This window comes from Pseudoliparis swirei, chromosome 8, assembly GCF_029220125.1.
Source record: "Pseudoliparis swirei isolate HS2019 ecotype Mariana Trench chromosome 8, NWPU_hadal_v1, whole genome shotgun sequence".
In the NCBI taxonomy this organism is placed as follows: domain Eukaryota; kingdom Metazoa; phylum Chordata; class Actinopteri; order Perciformes; family Liparidae; genus Pseudoliparis; species Pseudoliparis swirei.
Window position 1 is genome coordinate 8192560 of NC_079395.1, and position 22487 is coordinate 8215046.

General features: G+C 41.2%; 2 protein-coding genes across 2 annotated transcripts in view; both read right to left on the reverse strand.

The window, feature by feature from the left end:
* The window catches only part of LOC130198600 (rho GTPase-activating protein 29-like), a 33253-nt gene extending 27331 nt beyond the window's left edge, over positions 1-5922 (reverse strand). The window contains exons 1-2 of the mRNA XM_056421824.1: positions 5784-5922; positions 4625-5001 (exon numbers count right to left, since the gene is read on the reverse strand). Of these exons, the coding sequence (XP_056277799.1) occupies positions 4625-4910 (286 nt within the window). The 5' untranslated portion in view covers positions 4911-5001; positions 5784-5922. The remainder of the gene's footprint in view (positions 1-4624; positions 5002-5783) is intronic.
* Positions 5923-7189: 1267 nt separating this feature from the next.
* On the reverse strand, positions 7190-20191 carry acvr2ba (activin A receptor type 2Ba). The gene is made up of 11 exons (XM_056420257.1): positions 19893-20191; positions 17670-17877; positions 15097-15212; positions 14433-14584; positions 14057-14200; positions 13257-13400; positions 12453-12601; positions 12175-12289; positions 11095-11233; positions 10704-10828; positions 7190-10433 (listed from the first exon to the last, which is right to left on the reverse strand). Exons 1-11 carry the CDS (start codon positions 19942-19944, stop codon positions 10239-10241), a joined length of 1539 nt encoding a protein of 512 aa, XP_056276232.1. The 5' UTR covers positions 19945-20191; the 3' UTR covers positions 7190-10238.
* Between the last annotated feature and the right edge of the window lie 2296 nt (positions 20192-22487).

Sequence of the window (22487 nt, forward strand, 5' to 3'; positions counted from 1 at the left end):
CGATCTGACCCCGAAGAATCTGGAAGTGTGAAGTTGTGGGTGTGAACAAGGTGGGTCGAGCGACTCCAGTCAACTCAAGCTTATGGTCCCTTCTGGAGTTCCTCTGTGGGTTTCTGTCCACCAAGCATGAGCCTCCAGCTAAAAAGTTGGCATGTGTCCGAAGAAGAAAAATAAGCATCTTCTAAGCGAAACTCTCCAAGCTTTCTTTGCACGAGTCACACACGGAGAGGAATACAAACCTGCCAGATAGTTCCATGCGCACGCCTTTCAGCAAAAGAAGAAGAAGCATTGTGTCGGTTTCCCACTGTACTCCAGTGACAGACTTTTCCAAATATGAAAAGAACAACAGGAGATCTGGCACGTGCCTCGCTCACCGCTTCCCTAATGACCTTATTCCTGCAGCTTTCCTCAACCACATATGAAGACATGCTTCTTATCTCCTTTAACCTTCCTCCTGTGTTAGCTTTCTGTTAACATCTCTTATGTTAGCGGGTCGGTGCCGACCCGTGTCTTAAATCAGCTGTAAAATACACCAACAACAATGATCTATCATCCAATTTGTTTTTCATCTCTTGGTTACCTTGTTAGGCTTCCTTATCCATGAAAATATTGGTTTTAATATTTTTGGTGTGGGCTTCTGGGCCTTTTCTTTGTCAGTATATCATATTTCAATTTAAAAAATGGTAAAATGAACCTCAAGAGAATCATTTAAATAAATAAAGGGTTGTTGTGTTACTTGACTATTACTGAGGGGTATTAGAACACATCTCTGAAATAAATGTTATATTTATTTTTTTATTTTAATATTATTAACGATAGTAACATTTATGGTGTTAGGGTCAATTTCGACCCATATATATTTACTTCAAGAAAAAGGCTAAAAAGTATTTTTTTCAGCAATAGAACTTCAATACAAACACAAAATAAAAAGCAGAACAAGTCATAACACGAAATATAGATTTGCAAGGTCAAACAAACAACCAATCAAGCAAATCAAACCAATAGAAATCAATTACTAGTTCCAAAACAAACAAAAAAACTCAATCAGAGTAAAAGTCTCTGTGTGCAAGAACTTGTGTGTGTTTAGATGCATGTGTGGCAAAAAGTGACACTTTTATTGTGTTCTTTGCAGAGATATTTCTTGCAGTTGAAGCACAATACGTGTGTCTTGCTTGGGCAGACCTCACACCTCTTTCTTTTAGAATCAGGTGGCCTGAGTCATAGCTGGTAAGGAAATTGTCACAAGTGATATTGTGACCCTGCAGTCCAGTAGTCATATCGAGGACCACACGTTTTCCTTGGTTTTTCTCAGGGATGCCACTCGCAGCTTTGCCTGTGTAAATCTGTAGATTCTGTAGAGAACAATGCAAAATGAGAATCCCCTAAAGCTCCCATGATTGGGGGAGGAGCTGGCTGAAACTGTGTTGGCTGACAGTGCACTTATGATTTCAGTTTTGGCTCTAATTATTGCTTTATAATCTTATTTTTATAACCGGGTCGAAACCGACCCTAACAACACAAAGGTCATAATTTCAACCAGAGCATTTTATAATTTAGTGAAACAAAATGTTTGTTTTATTTTGTTGAAATAGAGGTTCCTGACAAAGTCAAAAAGCCTTGATGAAAATAAACAAATGTATGTGGTTCTTTTTTGCATTTAAAACCTAAAACGGGTCGGTGCCGACCCTAACACAAGAGGAAGGTTAAGGAAATACATTTTACATCTATTGTTTTACTATGTCGTCATTAAAAGAGCTACAATCACTGTGTAAAATGCAGATTAAAAAAAATAAAATGTGTATAAACCTTGGCTAAATGTAATTGGCATACACGATATATTTCATGAAATTAAATTGGACAAAGAAGTATTTTTCATGTGAATTTGAGTTTTTTAACAACAAACTTTTATGCTACCCTTTCAAGTTAGTAATAATGAAATGGAATGCTATGAATGATATCATCTAATGTGCTTTCACTAAAATTGAGACAATGGAAAACAGACTTTGACTGTTGTTCCTCCCAGACTGTGTCACCTCCCGGACCCCATAGATGAAAACAGTAAAATCATTAATTTAATCTAATTATGGATGCACATTCACGTGCATGCGTGCACATGCACACACACAGACACACACACGCACACACACCAAGCTGTATATGACGATCAAATCACCATTATGTAGAATGTCACATGAGACTAAATGTAAGCAAACACTTGATGGCAAAACAATTTAGATTTTTGGAATAAGTTCTAAGCCTTTAAAGACATTTGACACGTGAACCTGGTAATAATAAAACTCCCTGCGAAAGAAAAAAAAAACATTCAAAGTAATAAGTGATAATCAGTGTCGGTCTTTAAGAGACAACAGCCAGGATTGATCCGGTGCAGAGCAGTCAGACGGATCACTAACAAGGCTCGGGGTGTTCGGCATATCGCGGTCCTGGAACTCACGCTCAAACACTTTAAACTGTCAGTTTCTAAATCACATTTCAGTTGAGATTATAAAGACACGTTTCCCTGCTTACTAGCCTGAGGAAAGCAGTTGATATTTGAGGTTTGGTTTGCTGTCGCAAGTCACTGTATATTTAAAGCTCGGAGGGCCGTTGACTTGGATTTGATTTAAACTGTGACTACCTTCCACCAGTCTTTGTGACACAATGATGAAAATGACTCAATGTTTACTAATTACGGGACAGCAAACCACAACTGCTCCACCAAGATGCTTGGGTCAGCGTCTCCAAGAAAAGAATAAGAAAAATAAACCACTAAACCAAATGACCAATAGCTGAATGACATTATAGGGTCATATGGTAGGATGTAATCCCCACCTGCTCAATAAAAGCTCTTGTTTAAGGGGAGGCAGATATCCCAAATGTATTTATGATGGCTCAGAGCAACACTGGCCCAACTCCTCCAGCTCGAGGAATGGCTAAACAACTCCTTCCCATTCCCAGACCTGCAGTGGGACCCCAGCATGTGTGAATAACTGAATATGTGTGTTGGTCTGTGTCTTTTAGCAGAATAGAAGTTGTGGTAATAGTGGAAGTGTGCTACATCAGAGTTCTGCTCACAAGGACAACATTTAATAAACTGTTATTACACAATAAATAAAGATATTACATTACAGGGTTCTTACACATTTTGATCAATGGATTTCCATGACTTTAAACCAAATTTCCATGACCAAACTGAAATCTCGGTATAAACACGAACAATTTAGAACATGTTGCGTATTGAGAGCGTACGCCGGCTTATATTTTGAGCGTCTTTCTTCAAAAAACATATTAATTATTTCAAACTCGGCGTGAATGAACATGTGATAACACATTTCCATGACTTTTCCAAAACTTTTATGATTTACGTTTTTTTCATGACTTTTCCAGGCCAGGAAATTAGCATTTTAAAATTCCATGACTTTTCCAGGTTTTCCATGACCATGACCGTACGAACCCTGCATTAGTTTGCAAAAACTTGTATGGTTTCCAAGTGGACCAAACTAAAACTGGTCACAATCAATATCACTTTTGTTCTAGGATCCAAAATTGATGACAACTAAGAGAAACAAATATTTATGAATTAAAGAATACACTGATTGTGTGATAACAGAATGTTACTATCAGTAAATGCATTTGTGGAGCCTTGTTAAACACTATGTCAGCATTTGTGTGGGTGGAGTTTTTGAGTGCGTCTGCAAACAAGAGCAAAGCCAAGTGAGAATAACAGAGAAAGTAAGAGTAACCCATGTCTGCTCTGCTGTCTGCTGTGCTATCATCTCGCAGTGTGTGGGTTTGTGTAGTTGTTAAGAGGCCAACAACATTGCAAGTGCTGCAGCATGTGAGCGGTGAGGCCGTTATCACACTGTAAACCGACACTCCACAGGTGGTTCTGGCTGGTTGAGGTCATGATGGCAAACTTTGAGCTTTACTTATCTGTCTGTAACATCACAAAAACCCACTGAGCCTTCGTGGACATTTAATCCTTTACACTTTCATGATTGAAACTGTGTTAAGTGGGTGATAGATGAGAAGGCATCAAAGCAGAACAGGAATGGTGTCGGTGCGATATACTACCTAGGAGTCAAAGAAAAATGTTCACTGCTACACCGTTTAAAAAGCTGTTGGTGAGTTTTGCAACTGTCCAAACAAAGACAACAAGAAGTATTGTCATACATTCCCAGTCTATCTGCAATGGAATTTACTGGGAGAGAATTTTAGCTATCTATAGCATCCTTAGCTCTTTTCTTCAAGAATAAATTCATTATTATGGAACAGAGAGCAATTTTTCCACTGACAGTAGCCTCTCCTCCAAGTAAAGGACTCCAGTGGGAAACGTCTTGCTCTTACCACGCTCAGGATATTGCTCTCTCAACCATCACCCTCTTTAATGCAGCATGTTCCCCACACAAACGGGGGTTCAATGAAAGAATATCAAAGTGGAAAGTATACTGTAACCAGTTTATAACCCCTGAATCCCACTGAACATGCAGCGTTAAGTATGTCACACGTATACAAAGGTGGATTTTCTTTCTTCAACTATGTCATTTTATGGTATTCTACTTCCCTGACCTCTACAGCTCCTGCACAACCACCTCCGCATTTCAGCTCCCCCAGAAGCCAGACTCACCTTTACACTGGAAAGCCTCCTTGAGGTTGAGTAACACATCAGCGAACCCCCGTACATCATTCACAAGATGCATTACGTACTCCGGATCCACTCCTGGTGCCCCCACCAGGTGAGACGTTAGCCCCATGCTGCTCAGAGGATTTGGGTTATTGGAGCTGCGGCCCATATCCCAGGTCTTGGTGGATCCAGCAGACAGAGATCCGATGTGAGGCTTGGAGATATGTCCTGGCAGACCCTGGGTATTCTCAGTCCCACTGCCACCACTACTGCTGCTCTTCCGTAGCATCCCAATAGCCACTCCAGCTGCCACCCTTTACCAGGGGGACAGCAGGCCAGCTAGCCTCTGAATTTAACACGCTGCCCTGGTCCTTGGGTGGCTGGAAGACAGAGAAAGATGGGTGAAAATGATGTGTGAGGTTGTGTGTTTGGGAGTCTCCTTTACGAATCTCTCTTAATCCCTCTGAGGCAAATTTGGATTGTGTGATTTTTGGCTATAATTAATCATTGAATGAATCTACTGTATTACTGGATTGTTAAATACCCGTTCACGTACACCTACAAGTAATAACAGAGGACCCAAAGTATACACTCAAGATACAAAAATCAGATCAAAACATCAAATATATTTGTCCTGAAACTGTTAACGTGAGATCACTTTAATGTTTGTACAGATTCACGTGTTTCTTTAGAGAAACTTTAGTGAAGTTCAGAGTTTACAACAAGCATTAATTGCTCTTGTACGTTGAGTTGTTTCATTCAGTGTCTTTAAATGTTATTTTGATTCACGAATATGATCTACCTTGACACATTACCGATGGTTTCAGTGGTTACAACGATGTGCAAGGTTTCGCTGTTAACCTTAGCTAGCCTGGCTGTGAATTAACGTTATCTGTCAATGTATAAAAGCCGGTGACAAAAGCAGTGCCACGCGATGTAAAAAGTAAATACTCATGAAAATAAACAGATTTAAAAAGAACAAAACAAAGAAAAACCTCGGGAAGTACAAAACAAATAAAAGTTTTGAAAAAACTAATTTAAAACAAAGTCGACCTCAACATTTCTTTTTCCGGACACTTTAGCGACAGTGAAAAAGTGATGCTGTCGACCATAAACTGCTTTGCTGGCACAGCTAAAACAAAAAAACACTACTTAAACTCACCTGCTCTGCAGTTTTCTGACATAATGGCGACGATATCCGAATAAAACTTTACTTAATGGAGACCGTGAAAACATAGAAGCATTTCCGTTAGAAAGAAGACCAACTGCAGGAACGGTAACCCACTTTGGGTGACTGTACATCGGAGAGTAGCCGACAATCAGCAACTCTCAAGTCAATCCTAATTTACTCGTCGGTTTATCACGTGACGGCGCATTCGCGTTGGGATTGGCCAGCTCTCTTCTTAAAGGAATGGGGCTGTGATGCCTTCCGGTGCAGACGGACGTTCGGGCACTCATTTAAATGGATTAGTGAACATAAACTTGCCTATAACGTGTATTGCCTGTTTATTTAATGTATCTTACATTTGAGTGTACACTAACTGTAATTGTTTGTCTCGTTTACAAATATGTGACATTAAGAGGCCTGTAAGAACATTATAAAACCATGTAAACTGAAATGTAATTGTTTGTAAATCACTCTTTTTGTTGTAGTATGTAGTCAGACAAGAACATAGTCCAGCAAAAATAAATCAGCATTTCACATTTGTGCGACAAATCTGCCGCACCTTTCATTTGTCTTGTAATATACAATATTATATTTTATTATGTATTTTCCCCCACTTGGATTAACTTTTGTTTCAATGGCAGAATCCTTTGACATAAACAAAGAGCAGGTATGCTAAGCATTCACCATTTCTTAGCTTAAATAGAACCTTTCTCATCTTTGTTGTATTGGTTAAAAACAAGTCCAATGCTGTCGTACAATACATTATTGCCATTTGTAGCTGAAACTACATAGGCTACGAATATGAATATATATGACCGTTGACATATCATTTCTGTAGATTAAAACTGGGCAATATTTTTATGGATGGAATATATTTGTTCTGTTCCTGTTCTGCAATAATAGTGACATTTTTGACATACATATGTCTTGCCAACAATTAGAACCAACAAGTACATGAAATCACTACTGATTAGAATAGAACACAGATCAGATAATCATTAACAGTTAAGCAAATGTGTTATTTGTGTATGTTATTTGAAAAATACTAGTCTTTTTCCATGTCCAAGCATGATAATTATAGCCTGATTGCTCGGGTTCATTTGCAGTTTTGATCAGTGGGTTTTGCCCCAGAGAAAGAAAATACTTTAACCAAACTACTGGCACCCATGCTGCCATCTAGTGTTCATATGTAACCATAGAACACAACTGTATCATTGTATGCAGGACATAAACAAAACATGATCTGACAGAAGTTCTACATTACAGAAACAGTAATGCCTCTGATTCATGTCTTACTTATGGCATTCCAAATCTTTTTGTATTTTTATTATTATGTTGTATGTTGAGGTGATGTGTAATGAAAGGGAGCATGGAAACATGGTGAAACTGAACAAAACAACTTCTATTTGCATGGTTAATCAGTGTTCGTCTTTATTTCAATATACAAAAAGATGGATGTATTCTCATCTAGTTTATAATTCTAAGCATTTCAACACAGATAAAGTTACCATTCGTACTGTTTTAGTGAAACCAAACAACTTACACTACACACACGCCGCATACACACAGTTCACATCAACAGGGAAGATCACACTATTCAGTCAAACACTCATTCACGCAATATGTTGACAGTAAATAAAAAAAGGATTTTGTTTTTCATTCACACATGAAATGGAAGAAACCCTTTACATTTGTCAAGTTAATATATACAAGATAATTATTTTTTTTCTTTCTTTTCTTGTTTTGAAGATGAGACTGACTCCATGTTAGTGTTACTAACGAGGTACTGCACGAGGTAACAGGTTTTTCTGTTCAGAAGAGCTGGGTGTAAGACAGCATTTGGAGGTAACGAACGGTCACGGCAGATTTTCCTTCGTGATCGTTGTTTTCCTGGCACAATATGTAAAAGCACCTGGGTCACGTTCGGCTCACACACAAATAAACCCATAGTATGTTATTCTATTAAGCGGTTTTAACATGTGTCTTCATTAGAACATGATCCAGGTGAGATGAGATGTACTTTATTGAGCCACAAAAGAATACTGCCAAGTCACATCTGAGTTTAACTACTTAAACTTTGATATTCAAGTGACTATTGCTGTATAATAAATATTGCTGGACTCTTGGACCACGCACATGCCACTGTTTACATGAACTGCAATGGGGATGCATTATCAATCATGTCGCTGATGATTCCTAAATACTTTAAACATTATTCAGTATGGATTGATGTTTTTTCCCCCCCCCCCACACACACATGTTCTTTACCAAAACTGCACAGGAGCAAGCGTCACAGAGCACTGTTAAAATCACCATCTTTCACAACACCAATCAAAGCACAACAGATGAGCCTGTGTGTCGTCCAACGTGGTTTAACTATCACCAAACGGGTCTGAACATCACATCAGCGGGTTAATTATTGAGGTAATACTGTAAAAACTGGCATTTCTAGCAAGTGGCCAGTCAGAGAAGCCGCCAGAACCTAACAATCAGAGATTTGTTGTTGTTGTTGTTACGCACACTAAGCTTTCTAATGCAAGTGCTACCTACACAGCTTCTGATTCAGAGGAACTGATACCATTATTAATAGAAATCAGTAACACAACCACCATTTTCAGAAAAAAAATAAGTATATATATATATAGATACATATATATATTTAAAATATCAAAGGGCTGGTTGTCAAAATGACTTAAATATGTTGAAGAACTGAGAAATCCCTTTCCGTTTGTGAAATTAAAAACAATAATGCCCTGCTTTTGTATTGAAAAAAAAAACCAGATTAGTGTTCGGCAACTGTGTGAACGGGTCTATTTACAAGTAACTGACTCTTCTTTTTAGGTTTGTACAGCATTAACACCGTGAAAACTGGTCAGGCTCTTTTCAAAACAAAAAAAAAGAAGAAGAAAAAATGAAAAAGAAATCTCCACAAAGAGGCCCAACCGGCAATAAAATATCTCAACTACTAAAACACAATAAAATACATAACACAACTTGATATACATGTAGAAAAAGCCTGAGGTACTTGTCAGAATATCTGAGGTCAGTCTGGAGGAGTAAGCAGCTGAGGGCTTACCCAGTCAAAAAACACAAAAACAGAATATTAGCCTCACATAATATCATTAGCGTTATATCAACAAAGAATACATGTACATCTACAAATCCTTGAGTATCCTGGAATAGTCACAGCAGCATAACGGACATTCAATGTATGGTACTTATGTTATGGTACAACTATGGCATTGCATTTGAGACAAAGGCAACCATTTGAGCTCTCCTTGCATGATGTACAGTGACTTGAGGTATCTGGGGACTGGTGTCTGACTGAGTCTACTGAAGAAACACCCATCAAAATAAAAGAACAGACATGTTGCTTACTCAAGTATGGCCCTCGCAAGGATAAACCCAGACTATCCGTCCATGCTTCTTACTTAAAAAGAAGAAGAAAAAGAATAAACTATGTAACAAACATCATTTCGTCTTCAAATTATCTCTCACACACACTCTCTCTCTCTCTCACTCATCCACACATAGACAGTTAAAATCAAGAATGTGTAACATTGGAACTCCAGACAGCATCCCCGGCACGAGCAAAGGAGTAACTCTGATTTTCTACAATTAAAAAAAAACAAAATAAAATCCAGGAATATGTCCATGATAGCGAGCTGGATAGCTTGGCTCTTAACTTAGAGAAAATGTTCCAAAGAAGCCTTCTGGATACCTGAGAGGTAGTTCCCCGGGGACAAGAGGCATGTCCCAAATCTTCGAAAAAAAGTCGCAAATGTCCAATATAACTGCTCGGCTCCCATTTGAGCTCCTCCCTTGCATTAAACACATCTGTGCTCCCGATTTGTCTTAATCCTTTTTCATTCTGAGGCATTCACAGGTTTAAAAATCAGGGAGCACACTCGAGTTTAAAAGTCAAGAAGCTTCGACCCCTGAGGAAGATGAAAATATTTTGTCTAAGTCTCAAAACGGTTCCTCTGAGGTGCGCAGCACGTCGTCCGAGGTTTGGAGCAGAGGTTAATTTCATTTGGCCGCAGACGATCCTGACCGAGTCAGGAAATCGACCAAGATAACAACTTATGAGGTAATAAAAATATACTAACACAAAAGAAATACATGAGGTAATGACGAAATTTAAGATTCAACACAGTTGTTATCAGATGTGCCCATCGCATAACTTATTACTACTTCAAAACTACAGCAGATGGATGCGTTAGTAAGATCTGACATTAAAAACACACACACACACAAAACAAAAACGAAAACATTCAAACAGAAAAAGGAAAAAAATACCAGTGTGGGATAAAATAGCAGCTGCATTCAACTTGCTAGTTGTTGTTTTTTTTTCAATGTTTTTTTTAAATATTTCACGGAGATCCGCTGAGTTTGGATTTGAAAAATAAAAAAAGTCCGGAGCTCAGGTGAAGGATGGTGTCACCCCGTTCAGGTGCTGGACTCTTTGGGAGGTAGGTCCTCGTTGGTGAGGGACATCACGATGGAGACGGGGCTGTCTGAGATAGTGCTGCTAATCGTCCGGGCGATCTGGCCGATGCGCTCCTCGACGCAGCCGGCGGACAATCGCGCCTCTGCGTCGTGGTCCCAGCATTCTTCGATGGTCTCGGACATCTGGTTCAGACCCTGTAGCCACAAACCAGAAATGTTAGGAGAGTACGCCCGTGGTTCTCATTTTCTTACTTTAGCAAAAGGGCACTTCTTTTTGTCGTAGGACAGAAGTCGGTCACTTTTTCTGTGACCGTATGAATATACAGAAACAACAAAAACAACAAGTAATTCAGAGAACTGAGTATGACCTCAGGTGACCGAGCTGTATTCACTGGAAAAAAAGGATACACGATATCCTGGTATTGCTGCTGAAACGGCAGGCGCTTTTCTTTCACTGTTACTCACCGGATGTTTGAGCCAGCAGTCCTTGATGGCTGGACGCATCTTCTTGTGCACGACCACATCCTGCAGATCCTCCAGGGAGGGATGCGGACCTATTTCCTCCTCAAACGGCAGCATGTACTCGCCAACTGTACCGAGAGAGGGGCAGTTAGGGCACAGGTTGTAAAGCATTCCACAGAGAGGTTAAGAAAACAGCACCGCATCTGGATACAAAAAAAAAGAAGCTGAAACCAGCACTCCTGTTTTAAAACTCCCCACATTACAACTTTTAACTGAAATCAGATGGCTCTCTCAGGCCACAACGAAAACGAATCCTTTGTTTATTAGGTCAGCCTGAAGCGGTGACCTTTCACCTGCGAGCGAGGCGGCAGCATTCCTGCACCGCTTGACTCACCGTCTGCCTCCGTGCAGCGAGACACCAGCTCCCACAGCACCAGGCCCATGGCGTACATGTCTATCCTCAGGAAGGAGTCTCGCTGGAAGTTGATGGCTCCCTCCAGCACCTCTGGAGCCATGTACCGCCTCGTACCCACCTGGCGGGACAAGGCATGCAACAATGAATGATGGTTCGGAAGAGTACTTATGCAACTGTGTGCGCTTTCAAAAGGACGCGTTCGCAAACAACCGACATTGGCGACCATCAGATGACATGCCGCCATGCCGGCTGGTGACACGCCGAGATCTGTGCTCTACCCACTGGGCACGAGGACACGTCGGACCTGATCCAGCGCAGCACGTTTTAGCAGCCTGCGGGGGCTATTTTGTAAAAAGGAGAGCGAAACCTTCCGCGTGCCGCTTCTGCATTGCCGAGCGCCTCCCGTCTTTCCGTTCTATGCGCCTCAGGTTTTTTTGCAGGCGCGCCCTGAATTCTTAAAGGTGAACTTGTGACATCATGAGAGTGTTTTTTGTTATTGTCCTGGAGCTATATTATTATCAACCGTAGTTGGTATGGTCTGAACAGAAAACAGGTCTAGCAGAGATTAAAAAAAGAGATATTGGGCACGTCCTTTTAATTAATTGAAATTTAAGTTTGGTGCTTTTAACCGTTGAGTTAAAAGAAAAAACAGTTTTAAAAGTTTCAGCAAACTGCAAAAGACTCTGATCAGGCCCGTAATGTTGCCAGCCATGCCAGTTAAAGCGACACAAAACAATGCATGAGTATAAAACTACAGCCTGCTTCGCTGCCGGTTGAAATGGCTCCACCTACAGCAGCACTCTCCAAACTTATCAAGTTATTCTGCAGCCAGAATAAACACTGGAATTATTTTCAGATGACGTATAAGTACCATTCCTCAACTTCAAACCCGTTGATAGGAAACTGCCTGTATGAGCCTTAACTTTTACTCATCATAAAAACATAATTCGTCACTTGTAATCAGCTTTTTGGCTGCTGATCAACAGGAGAAACATTTTATGTCAAAATGTAAAACCTCTACAAATGAAATGAAGTAGAAATAGGAGTCAGTGGTCATACCTGGCCGTGAGTGTCTCCTGGAGGTTTTCCTGGTTCAAATCGCACCGCGAGCCCAAAGTCTCCAATGATTGCACTCAGGTCATCTCGTACCATCACATTCTTACTCTTGAAGTCCCTGGAGAATTCATTTCAGACTTCAAACTTAGTCTTACATATTAATCCATGGATTTCCAGAGCAAAATTGCTAAATCATGCACAACCAGACGACAGCAATGTTGAAATAAAACGTATGTTGTTTTAGCATTTGAGGACAGTCGGGCACAGTGTGCGCTCTCTACCTGTGTGCAATGGTGGGTTTGGGCCCCTCTCCCTTGCAGCTAGGAATGTCCTCATGGAGGTAAGCCAGGCCGCGGGACATGGTCTCTGCTATGTGACACAGGTCATTCCAGGACACGGTGTTACCCTTCAGGTGGTCTGTCAATGAGCCCTGCACACAAACACGATTCAGGAAAAAGGATTAATAACATCACAAGAATCAAATTTAATCCATTTCTCAGAAAATCTAATGTTAGCGTCCACAGAGTTAGCCGAGCTGAACCCTGGGATAGATTGTTTCTGGTCCCGCGTATAGCGTAGTCTGGAAAAATTACCAGAGGCGTCGAAATTCTAACAATATAGCTTAGATTATCATGAACAACACGGACAAAAAATTGATACATTACACCAAACGGATGACGCACGCACACAGATGGCACCGAGACAATTACCGGAACTAAATATGTTTGTGCCGCTGCCATGAATACAAGAAGGTGTTCCGAGGACAAGCCGTGAATGTCATTACACAAACGTAATGCTACATTTGTGGTTCTGGTAATTATTGTTTGATCCTGTTTTTGACACACACACACAAACACACATTGTCTTTTCACCTGATACACGCTTATAAATATACTGTCTAAATCTAAGCAATTCAACTAGATCACATTAAGGTAGACCTACCATAAGAAATAAAACCCACTTTAATAAAAGCTGTGATGCTCTTCTGTTGTAAATGAAATGCCCAGCAGTTCTAGTAAACAGACACACCTCACCATGAATGTGCTACATGTGTGTGTTATAAACATGGGAAGATGAGTACTCACCCTCTCATGAAACTCTGTGATGAGCCACAGCTCCGTCTCCAGGTTGCTGCCGTGCTTCTCTGAAGCGATGTAGCGCAAGAGGTTTTCGTGACGCATCCCCGGAGTCAGGAATATGTCCCGCTCGTTATGCCACGACTGCTTGTCCTGTACGAACACACGCGGATCAGAAAGGGTTCAGGTCTTCAGGATTTATAGAAGCACTTTGGAAAAGAACCGGGTTGCTTTTCTTACATGTTAAAACAAAGCCAATGTTAAAGTGTGGATTGACATTACATTCAAGTCCCAATGCTAAGCATCCGATTTAATAGATCTGTAATCTTGGAGCATAAGAAAAAGAAATGTAATTTAAAAAAGAACCAAATGTTTAAAAAAAACTGTTTACAACAGTTTAACCACCTTGAGCACTAGTTTAAAAGAAATGGGTCTGTTGTCTTACTGGTCAGTGTTGTAACATCTGACACACGTGTGTGTGCAGAAAGCAACTACCGTCCCTTTGTGCATGCAGTCGCTACACAAAGCTCAGTGTGATATTTGGCCACTATCTTTCTTTTGAAAAAAAGAAATTACAATGTTCATGTTTTTATTATTTAAGGAGAATCTTATAGATCAGGCCTTTCACTCTGGGCTCTCAAGATGGTCATCCATGCCGTTTTCTCTTCTCATTTAAGGTAATGTAAATATCAGTAATATTGAGCTAATGAATAATATATATAAATAAATAATAAATATATATATATATAATATATATTTAATATTATTTTTAATATACATACACAAATTCTTTGAATTAATTGACATACCTGAACAGGGAAGACCTTTACAGCAACATATTCGCTCATCATCTGGGCCTTCCAGACACAACCAAAGCGCCCCCTTGCTTTGATTTCCAGCAGCTGCAGTGGCTTCTGACCCACTGAGGGGGATGGAGGAGCGGCTCCAGGATCCTGAATGACAGACGAGGAAAGTCGGTTAAGGCGTGTTCTTCTGCTAAATCGATCGGAGGGATGTTGGCACTTCTCCTGCCCTTAGTGCAGAATATTACAGGAATATAACCGATGACCTGCACGATGAGGAGTAAGCAGTGCAGGAGCAAACATGCAGGGGAAAGACTGATCGCTCAGCGGCACAGAGTACCACTTTAAAGCAGAGTGGGACGGGGTGTATGGCCTCTCTCACCTCGCTCAGGTCCACATGGCCGTAGGGAGGTTTGCGGTGGCGGTACATCCACAAGGCCAGGACGAGGGCCAGGGACAGCACGCAGAGCGGCAGCAGGGAGTACACAAGCACGTTGAGCAGGGACGGCACTCGGGGCGGAGGCCGGATTTTCACTGTCAGGGTGGAACAGAATAATTACAGCATGGTCAGCTTTGTGACATTGTAGGTTGTATGCAGGCTACGGGCGTCCTTCACGGGGACGTGAGACCCCATTTAAAAAGAGACGGGGAAGATCTTCTCTCGATTGTCCCGCCTTGATCACAACTGAGTGAATCACTACACAGGCTGTCAATATACAGACAAATAAGCCAGTTTCGATGAGTCTAAAGTCTACATTTTAGGCCAACTGAAAATCAGCATTGGACTACACAAAAAAAAAAGATTAGTCTGTTGAAAAGGCCTTTTTAAAGAAAATAAAAATGTCAAGAAGGTAAATTAACAACTTTCTTACAACTAGGCATCGTTTAAGATGGAAAAAGATCATCACGGCTGTGTATCATGCATCAGTGTGATACACATGACACTTTTTTAGTGCTAGATGCAGGCTTCACGCCCACTAATGGGAGGGGAAAAGCGAAGACCTATTTTTCGCTCGCGCTATATGTGGGATGCATTTGCGGCTCACCTCGGTTGCCACTGCCAATCATGTCAGGAAGGTGGGTGAATCGCTCGTTGCAGTAGTTGCCCTCGCAGCAGCAGAAGAAGACCTGAGGGTTTTCCTCCATGGAGACACACTCTTGCCTAAAAAAGAAGAAAGAAAAGCCGACGACACACCCACATTATTGCGTCGGAAAACCAAACCACAAAAGATGTCGAGCCATTAAAAAAAAATTAACAACAGGGCCAAAACATGCAGATACTAACATGTATGCATTTTGTGACCAAGCAGGTGAGCGTCTGACTCTTAAGAAAGATATTGTTTATCATCAGGACTCTGGCTTTAACCCATGCATTCCTTGGTATTGGATACTGGTTATGTAGCGTTTGAACCTACAGAGACTTCTATTGGGTACATGAATACACTAAATCTCTTATAATGGGACTCTATTGTCTTATTAACCTCATTAATTATGAGCGTAGAGAACTGTTAGTCCCTTCTGCAATAACGGCCCTGAACAAAGTGCCTTGTTGACATAACCGTAAGCTGGGATGGATGAACGCATACATAAAGATGTTGTATACTGCCGTCTTTATCTGACTGTTTCGGTGTTGAAATAGCTGTGAAAACAAATCTCCCTCTGGGATAATAAACCTAGACCAATCAGAATGGAACAATATGTTTTCAGTTGTCATTATATTCCCTTTATAGTTATACAGCAGCATTTCAGACCGAAGCCATTTCCCCTGACAGTCAACAGACTTTTTTTTAACTGCGTCTAAACCCACAATCCAAATTTCGAAATGTGCTTTTGGTTCAAAATGCGGATCCACACATCACTCATAATAGTGCTCATGTTTATCCTGACGTTCTCAAAACCCACAGGTCACGTGTACAACTATCTGAGCAAATGTAGAAAAAAGAAGAAGAATAAAAACACACGGCAAATAGCTGAACTATTCTCTCGTGGTTAATTCTTTGTGCACACAGATGTGTAATCTGTGGCAGGTCATTAGAGTGACGTTTTCTCCAGTTCTTGCGTTCCACCTTTATGAGTCACCAGAGGTCTCCAGCTTGTTTAATATTCAAGCCACAGCATTGTGGAGGCTAAAAAGTGTGATCATGCCACACGGCTCTGCACTGGCTCCTGATAAAAGCTAGTTTAAGATTCTCCTCCCGACTTGTGGCCCGGTGCCACGCTATCTACCGGCCATCACCAGGCGGTGGACACCGAGCTGTACTCTGCACCGTCGATGTACAGATGCAGACTAAGAATTAATGTTAACTCTGCTGGTTGCAGAGCTTTTCCCAAACATCAATTCCTACTTAAAAGTCTATTAAGAGTCTGGTTCGACAGCACGATCGGAATTGGAGTTTGCATACCTCAACCTCTTTGGCTGGCCTTCCAATTTGTGTCGGGGAAATGTATCGAATGATTTCCATTCGACATGCTGTGCTGTGTATTCTGTGTGTGTAGAGGCACTTACATGTGTGGATGCTGGAGGCCATGTGCCTCCCAGTGTGCATCTGGTTTGATCGTGTTGTCGAGGGATTACGTGATAATTAGAGCCTTTTGGTTCCATCACTTGTTTGTTATTTACAAGCACACAATCTATAAAGCTTGTGATACCAGACAGTTCAATGAATGTGTTTTACATGACTGAGGATTCAATATCCGTGGGGTTTTCGACTGCTGATCATCAGAAAGAACTCGCCATTTGAATATAATATTTTGGGCTCTGAGAAACTGCAATGGGCATGTAATAATCGTTTTAGATTAAGATTAATTGAGAAATGTGTAGACAGATTCAGTAGACTGTAACCTTCATCAAGGTTCGGTTGAAACGGTTTTCGGGAGGCGTTGATTCAATCGTTTGATAATGTGTGGTGCTATTTAACTGTATTGCATTATACTGACAGATGGTTATATTATTTGGTCTGTTATACAACAGACACACCTCTGTACAGTTAACTGGCAACTGAGTGTATGTAGTGGGTTGAGGTGTATACTGTATATATATATATCTATATACATATGCAAATAGAGCAGTTACTTTGGCAATGTATCCTGCATATCTACACATTATGTCATGTTTTATTTCAAGGTTGCTTGTCAACTAATGACTTCCAACACTAAAATCATCTTTTGATCCGTCATTTACTCTGTAAAATGCAAGTTGAATATAAATGCCATTCAAAATGTTACCAAAGCGCAAGATATCTTAGTAATTATTACTTGTTTTGATGAATGACAGGTTTCATATCTTTGTTTTATCCCACCACAAGACTAAAGCCCGAACACACATAGATTTATATTAAAAGCAGAAAATCAGCCATTCCTCTGCGAGGCCAAAACCTGCAAATATTTGCATGATTGCAAGAGGTTTGTCTTCTTGACAAATAGTTTTGGTATCAGCTGTTTAATTTCTGTGGTTAAAAATGGTCCCGGGTCAAATAAATATAGATGTATTGAACTAGAGATGGGTACTAAGGCAGATATTTGTGCTGTACTCTCTGCCAGTCGCTCTGGATACGAGCCAGGCGACAGAAATATCAATGGAAACGCACGGCGGCGATGACCTCGCTCGGTATGATCGGACCTGTCATAGCAGTTGAAGTCGTCCAGCCAGCATCCTTTCTTCACCAGCTTGATGGTCCCTGAGGAGTTGAGCCAGGAGGCGTAACAGTGCAGCCGCTTGTCCTTCTCTCCCTCGCAGCGCTCGAAGCCGCTCTGGTTGGTCCTCTCTGTACGCCAGTTATCGTTGTAGTACACACACTCCCGGGTCTCTGCTTCGCCCAGACTGTACCCTGCGATGGACAGAAGGCCTCAGTCAGCTCACATCGTAATGAATTGAAAATCAACAGCGGAAACACAGACATATGGCGAAGGATCCGCTCGATGCCACGAGGAAACATCTCTGAGCAAAGCCTCTATCATCACTCTGGCACACGGCCAGGTTTGGGACCTCTCCGTCGTAAAAAGGGAGTTCCTCAGGGCTACGAAATGTGTTGCTGAATAGTAGTTCAGCATAATCCCATTCGCCAAAAGATCTTCTCAGTGACTAACGACTTAAAAAGGAGGAGAATATGACAATTTAATTAGCTGTAGAAAAACAATGGTATGCCCTTGTGTGATATGGAAGCACACCAGGCTTCTACTTCCATAGATAAAGACACTTGAATCCTGCTGGAGTGTGACACATCTGGAAAGATAGATAAGACCTTCTTCAAGGGTTTTTACCGTCGTTTAGCAGGAAATAGTTTCCCTCACCCTGCCTGAGATGTAACAATAGCTGTCACTCTCCTGCTGTTGCACAATTGAAAAGGTTTTTTATCAGTCTTTCTTTGTGGATGTAATGTTGGACACACTCAAGCAAGACACGCAAGATGTGTTTTTGATGAATACTGAAGCAGATAACACGCCGTACACGTCAGTCACGGTGTCACTTGGACATTCATGCCTAATCTTTGTTCACAGAAAAAATAGTGCATGTCTCTTTAAATCCCTGCCTATAGGAGGCTGCCCATCCCCCAGTGTTACCCCACCAACCCATTAAACATGCACACACACACTCACTCTCTCTCCCTCCCTCCCTCCCTCTCGCAGGCACTCCACTTACACATACATGCCTTTAGTTGTCCACAAGCATACAATGGATTTCATTCGAAAATATAGGGATGAATGTAATGACAAAAAAATCAGGCTCATTATTAAGGAAGGAAGATGGTTAGGACAAAAAAAACACACACAAACAGCAGTGATGTCCAATGCTCCATTGAGCAGAGATGGCATTTCTGATATCTGTGGTCACATGATCCGGAGGACTTTTACCACAAGATCATTGTCACTTACCGAGGCTTACACCACACCAACATGCATTCTGGAGACGCATCTTACAATAGACTGCTAGTCTTAATCTAGAACCCATAAAGGCATTAGCTACCGCGCTGGTTGGCATTTTAGAAAAACTCAAAGTTGAGGGGTGAAAGGTGGCTATTGTTGTTGCCAATACAACTATAGAGAATATCTAGCTGGGGGAGGGGTGGGGGGTGAACGTTTTAGGGGCGCACAATAAAACCTCCCAGATGAGTTGCAAACGCTTGCAAAAAAAGAAAGAAGAAGAAGCCAAACAAAAGAAAAACAACCCCTCATGCTCAATTTCACGTGGTAGCAAGCCAGTGGCTTTGGAAACGGAGCTGTTGTAACACAGTAACCTCGATCCCGGGTAAAGACCTGCCTTCAGACAACAGCTGCTGCCTCGTCAGATCCAACGCACATTGATTTATGAAAATCATTTTCAGACAAAGTGTGTGTGTTTTTCCAACGAGGCTGGAGGCACAAACAGGAGTGCAGACCTGAGATGCAGCCTATAAGGTTTCAGGATGTTGATGCAGCTGCTGCCTTCTATTCCTGCCACTGTGAAGAAAGGCGAGGGGGACGCAACAGTTTTACATTTGGATATGTTGTTTTTAGGGGGAAATCAACCAGCAGTAAAATGCGTTATTCAAGATCATTTCTTTGTTGTAATAATAATAAATAAATAAATCACAGCTAACGCTTTGGTAATTCCCGTGTATGAAATAGATGGATTTGTGGAGGCAAAACAGAGAAAAAAGAGCATTATGTGTAAGAGAATAAAATCGCCCCACAGCTGCCAGATAGTATTCACTACCAACTAAGTTTCAACAACCAACACGCGTAAACTCGCCCCCCTGGTCGACATTTTAAAACTACACAAAGGCAAACGCACACAAATGCCTCCCGAGTCGAGAGAAGAAGAAAAACTGTTGCAAAATTCGGAACCAACAATAAAGCAACTCACCTGCGCATAAAGTTCCCAGAAGAAGTGAACAAGTCAGCCATGAAAAAGACATGTTCCGTTTTGGAATACAGGAGCGATATTTCCCCGGCTTTCCGTCGCGAACATTAAAACTCAGGTTGTCCAAAACATCCGTCCAGGATCAAGCCGACCACAGGCCTCGGAGTCCCTCCAGCAGCCTCACCACCACCAACACCACCAACACCACCACCTACACCACCACCACTCGTGTCAATAGCCGCGGCGCTGAAATAATGTTGCAAGAGACGATCTCCGCGATCAACTGACTGCCAGTCCGCGAATAGGTGTAGTATTTGGCATCGGAAGTGGGTCCAAAAGGCGAGGCGAGAAGCCGCTGAACCGGCCCTGGGGGGGTGAAAAGCTCGGCGCTCTTTTTTTTCTTGAGGTTATTCACGGGAATGGTAGCACCGCAGCGTCGGGAGGTCGGTCGGGGTTTACATGCATGTTACTGATCTGTGTCCAAAATGGCTTCTAAATGGGGAATGGGCTGCAAACAGGGGAACCCGGATGTGTAAACACAAAGAGGGGAATTCAGGGAGCCAGCGTGTGACCTTAACTCGACTCCGCAGATATACGTGCTTGGATTTACTTCCTTTAAAGACTCGCGTGGATTAGGATCACGTTTATTATTTTATTTTTTTCAAACGGATTAAAATCGCCGGACGGGCGGGACACGAGGCTTTTGTGAACGATGTTCGCCTTCCACGTTGGTTATTTGTCCCGGTTCCAGCTGATAGTAACACTTGCACTTTCTGTGGTCAGAGTCGGTATTTCTTATCGTCTACTTTTGGGTTCTTATTATTTAAACCGGGTTTTAAATCCACTTGGCAGGAAAAGTCTACATGTGTTTACTGTTCAGACGGAAATGACCGTAAAGAAAAGTGTTTTTGAAGTGTTTGAATATGTAATCCGTGAGAGAACATCTAGCGCCAGATATAAAGTCAACCATAAACTAGGCACAGTCTTTATTTTCATTGTATTGACATTAAACCAACACGAGCAGCGTGCACTTACAAAATTAACTCGGAGTATTTATGTAATATGTACATAATAGGGTATATTTGTGTCCGTGTGAAAAAATGTATTTCAGCGCCACAAATAGAATAATAAATTCCCAAGATTTCTATCTGAATGATCTTTTATGCATTAGTGGCAGTGGTAAAAATAGATGACCCAATTTGGAGTAACAAGATACAATAAATGCTATTTAAAATGTATTCGTCCGCCAGACAGTGTTACATATATAATATAGCTCACACAGCAAAACTAAAATAGAGCCAAATATGGCTCATAATGAATTGCTAAGCCTTTCTTTTATTACTATCACAAAATAGGAAGTGTGCGTCAACAATCTTCCCTAATTTCCAAACATGATATTCTTTTAATAGCCTTTCATTCAATATAATTGCTTTATAAATTGTGGCATGATGTGTTTTGTGACAAAGGATTGGTCAGCCTGCCCACTCACCACGTCTCCCAGCCAACAGGCAATCCCTTTGATAAATATTTACCTCAAAAAGGTTAAGTTTCAAGTCATTATCCTCTGACTAATAATTGGGTATGCTTCTCTTTTGTAATATTCCCACTTAAGAATAAACACATCCATGAGAGAAAATAATCAAGGAATATTAATGAAGTATAATACAAAAAATAATAATAATACAATATCACTGCACATAGTTTCCTTTGTTTAGCATTTAAGAAACGCTCTCTCAAAACGGAAATCCTTTGTGTACACTAATAAGTCTCATCTTCGTAGAAAACCAACAATGACATTGTTAAAATGCCATTAAGCCTGGCTCACAGTTTCCCTCTCTTTCTCGTCTTTGACATCCAGATTAATGGCATGCTAGTGACACCCAGACAATTCATGCAGCAAATGGCCCAGGAATGAGGTTAGCCGTAGGTAATCGCCCTCAAACTAGTGCCACTGCGTGTAACTCAAGACCAAGCATTTCCTCATTAAGCTATTCTATATTGACCCTGTAACTTGATAGAGGCCACGGAGAAACATGGTAAAGATAGGAGTTCTGTTGTCATGACAGTTGGAAGAGAAAGCACATGAGTGGTCATTAAAGGTCCACTGGACACGACCATAGTGTGTGACACTCCTAAAAGAATGAGAACACGGTGGAAATGATGCAGTGGGGCATAAAATACATGAACGCATGAGCTAATAATGTTGTAAAAGGCTCTGCCAATACAATGCTAAATACATGTTGTGTGCATGATATCATAAAACATTTGTATTCAAGGAAGAATCACTAGAAAATCCCCATATTTGTCATGTGTTTGTGTCAGTGCTGTTGAGAATCTCCATTGTGATCACTTCGAAAACCCCGAGGTGAACGTCACGACTTCACAGTAAAATAGATAAATGACACTAGGTGGTAGCAGAGCTCCCGGGGCATCTGCAGATATGCTTCAACCTATATGTGAAATATCTCTCTTTCACTCTTGATTTTTACCCCATGTTTGTTGGGAGGACACACAGTTTCCATTGTTGACTGCTGACTGTCAGACATCTGCTTGTATGACGCCTGAGTGGCTGCTTCCTTCTTTCTTTGTTTTCATTAA